Source organism: Aegilops tauschii, chromosome 6 (assembly GCF_002575655.3).
Source record: "Aegilops tauschii subsp. strangulata cultivar AL8/78 chromosome 6, Aet v6.0, whole genome shotgun sequence".
NCBI lineage: Eukaryota > Viridiplantae > Streptophyta > Magnoliopsida > Poales > Poaceae > Aegilops > Aegilops tauschii.
In genome coordinates, this window is record NC_053040.3 from 472928921 (window position 1) to 472932148 (window position 3228).

General features: G+C 39.3%; 1 protein-coding gene across 4 annotated transcripts; it reads right to left on the minus strand.

The window, feature by feature from the left end:
- Positions 1–275: 275 nt before the first annotated feature.
- On the minus strand, positions 276–2607 carry LOC120966657 (uncharacterized). 4 transcript variants are annotated; one of them, XR_005760836.3, is made up of 4 exons: positions 2335–2601; positions 2179–2247; positions 1885–2073; positions 276–644 (listed from the first exon to the last, which is right to left on the minus strand). XR_005760836.3 is itself a non-coding variant. In XM_040393009.3 (4 exons), exons 1-4 carry the CDS (start codon positions 2402–2404, stop codon positions 585–587), a joined length of 315 nt encoding a protein of 104 aa, XP_040248943.1. In that variant the 5' UTR covers positions 2405–2607; the 3' UTR covers positions 276–584. The 4 variants fall into 4 exon arrangements, 2 of the variants coding, with proteins under 2 accessions (XP_040248943.1, XP_040248942.1); XM_040393009.3 differs by having other exon boundaries at positions 1885–1976; positions 2155–2247; positions 2335–2607; XM_040393008.3 differs by having other exon boundaries at positions 1885–1979; positions 2155–2247; positions 2335–2607.
- Between the last annotated feature and the right edge of the window lie 621 nt (positions 2608–3228).

Genomic DNA, 3228 nt, shown 5'->3' on the forward strand with positions numbered 1-3228 from the left:
AGCAAGGCGTTCTTGTCTTTTTTGTTTTTGTTTTTTTATATAAGGCTACTTAGGTAATCTTACAGTAGCAAGGTGTTTCTCGCAAAAAAAGGAACGTAGACTTATATCTAAATGAAATATGGTGTTTCTCGCAAGGTGTTTCCTTGTGTATATTTCGTTAGTTCTATTACTCTTTCTATTGTATATTGAATACACCGTGTCTCTAGCAAAAATGAAATATGGTAAATGATTTAAGTAATATAGGCACTATCACAATTCTGTAAGAGGCACTGTGGTAACGGTAAGAAACACAGGGAATAATTCACTCTGTACACAAGGAATTTTTAGTAACAACAGAATAACAAAGTGGTCTAGTACATAGATTGCATGTAGTTGTTCCAAGAAATACCTCACGCAATAAAAATCATCCTAGCAATTACAAATAAAATTCATTTGGACACAATTGAATGCCATATAGCACTAAGTAACCAGCAACATGGAAATTTCAGAAAACACTATTACAAAACAGAATAGTACCAAATTTGAAAACTAACTACTCTTGAACTTGTTCTTCAAGTAGCTTAATTTGTAGGTGACCAGAGATTTTACATCAACTTCATATGTTCAGCAATCTCTCTAGTGACTGAAACATTGTTATCCATGGGCTGTAACCAACATAGTCATCAAAATGAAACAAATAGTTGGTCAGACACACATAATCGTAGAGCAAAATGCCAAAACCGCCAAGGATATAGATGGATCAACATTAAATGGAAGCATGGAACTGAAGAAACACAAATCTATTCTAGTGGTAAGTGGTAAAAATACGAGGAAGAAGAAATTAACCATATATGAATGGATTGCTCTGTAAGACAGGAAAATAGGTTAAATGTGAATATATTCAAAATTTCCAAGTATATAAGAATCTAATGCAAAAATGATTGTGTGGATCTTCTTTACAGTATCCATGGCTAAAGAATAAATTAAATTCAAGGAACCAGCTGGCTAGAATCACATGATTACTCGCCAAAAAAGTATATTCCTATCTGGTTTATTCTACAGAAAACAAACAAGCAACAGCCTGAATGCAAAATCAACATTCCATGTTATAGAAGATTACTTCTGGACTAAGGGTAGGTTAAACAAAAAAATCAGCAATGTTTGATAGGACGGATGAGGGTCAGGGTCCACCTCATGGTAATTAAAATAAATCTAACTCAGCTTTCATGAATATTGACAAACTGGGAGATGGTCAGTGTGCACCAACGTAATGTTTCCAAAGAGCCACATATGTAAATCAAACGCATCGTATGGATTCAACCCAAGTTTGCCAGCTATTGTAAGAATTCTGAGAGACAAGGTAATATACACAGAGCCAACAAAAAATAGGAGCATATCCAACTAATAAATATTCCAAACTTGCTTGCGATGTAGATTGCATCGCTTGTTTACATCGACGTAAAATAAGAGCACGTCCAGCTATATCCTTCTGTCAGCGTGCATCAATAGACCAAAACTAGAAATAAAAAGTTGCTTGACCATTCATTATTTGCCTTCAGCTCAGTCTAAAAATCCAAGAAGCACACCTGAGAAAGGTTAGTGTACTGCAGGTGTATGCACTACTTTCACAGAAGCTTAGTGCTTCCATGTATTGGTAAAGGAAAACCAGATTCTACATCTTTCATTTTGCTAATTGCTACCTAGAGAGTTCTGAAACCTCACTAGTGTTCAGGTCTGCACCTAGAGAGTTCTGAAGCCTTACTACTGTTCAGGTCTGCACCTGGAGAGTTCTGAAGCCTCACTAGCAGTTTTCAGAACGAGTTAACATTTAAAAAAGAGACACGTTTGTGTCCTTTAGCAAGTCATTGAATCAATAGACCCTATAGAGGAATAACACTAGAGTACCTTCTTAGATCCAGATAAAGGTGATAGCTCTGTTTCTTGACTTTCTTGTCTGTTTTCGATGAACTGTTCCTTCTTTCTTCTTAGGAGCTCCACTGCTACAAACAAAAGGAACCATGTCCAGCCGTTTTCACTTAGAGTGGAGTAGGGATGCTGCTACTGTATTAGGATGGTCATCCCATCATTGTGAATCTGCTCTGTTGCAGAAGATGGAATAGAAGGAAACCAGAAAGGGTAAAGCACAAGAAAATGTAAACAAAAAATAAGCTGTACCCGAGCGAAGGTCTATTCCATCACCTCCTTCAGTATGCAAGCTCCCCTCTTTTCTTTCATCTCCTTTTCTGGTCTTCTTCCTTTTTCTTTGCCCTGTTTCCAAAAAATCAAGAACCCTAACCCTAAAAATTGAGAAATTCATGGAGGAAAGGGGAAGGAATACGAGGTGGGAGATCTTACCGGAGAGCAGACCACCGGAGGTGGAGAGGTACGTCGAAGAAGGTCGTTGCCACCGCCGAGCTCGCACCATATCGTTCCACTGCCCAATTCGCCTCCTAGTCGCCACGGCATAAAGAGAGAATGGGGGAGTACTCCACGCACGAGAGAGGGGAGTGGCCCTTGCCTCCAGGTTGTCCCACCGGCAACGTTGCCGTAGCCGTCGCTGCCTCGGCCTCCGCAGTCGTCAGGGAGGAGGGACCGAAGAGAGAGGAACGGTGACGAGCCCACCCGCCGCTCGCAACTGATTAGAATTTTTTTTTGAGAGATTAGAGATAATGGTACGGGGGTGGGATACCTCCTATCAGCCAACCGCTTCCATCAATGTAAGATTACAGCAGGGGATTTTTTTATATATCGGTTGGAATTTGCTTAAGCTAGACTGTGGCTCGGTTGATGGACTAGGGTGAAGAATTTGTTATTCTTCACCCTGGGTTATTAATAGAGTTTCTATATATATATATATATATATATATATATATATATATATATGTATGTATGTATGTATTGACCCCCTTCTTCAAATTAGATCTTTCGGATGCGGGATGAACTCCTAGCACCAGATCGTATGCGAGCAATTCAAGAGGAATTGGCGGCATTCTTCCTTGACCACATGATCGCTAAAAACGGAGAATAGTATGTGGACCCTGTGTTCATATATAATTAGGAGATTATATTGTAAGAGATAATTATTGTATATATGTAGCCGGTAGTGTCGGATAGATATACGAGAACTTGTTATTCGACCAATCTCTCGGAGAAGGAGAGGTGGTCGATATCACTTCTCTCTGTATGCATATGTTCATGACGATCTTCTGTTTCCTTCATTTGCTTACTAGCTAGCGTGTCTAGTCCTCT

Excerpts from the sequence above, each read along its gene's own strand:
- LOC120966657 (XM_040393008.3), bottom strand. The coding sequence starts at position 2,404 with ATGGTGCGAGCTCGGCGGTGGCAACGACCTTCTTCGACGTACCTCTCC. Across the intron at positions 2,248-2,334 it reads CTCCGGTGGTCTGCTCTCCG|GGCAAAGAAAAAGGAAGAAG; the intron begins GTAAGATCTCCC and ends TTTTGGAAACAG. Across the intron at positions 1,980-2,154 it reads TGGAATAGACCTTCGCTCGG|CAGTGGAGCTCCTAAGAAGA; the intron begins GTACAGCTTATT and ends TTTTGTTTGTAG.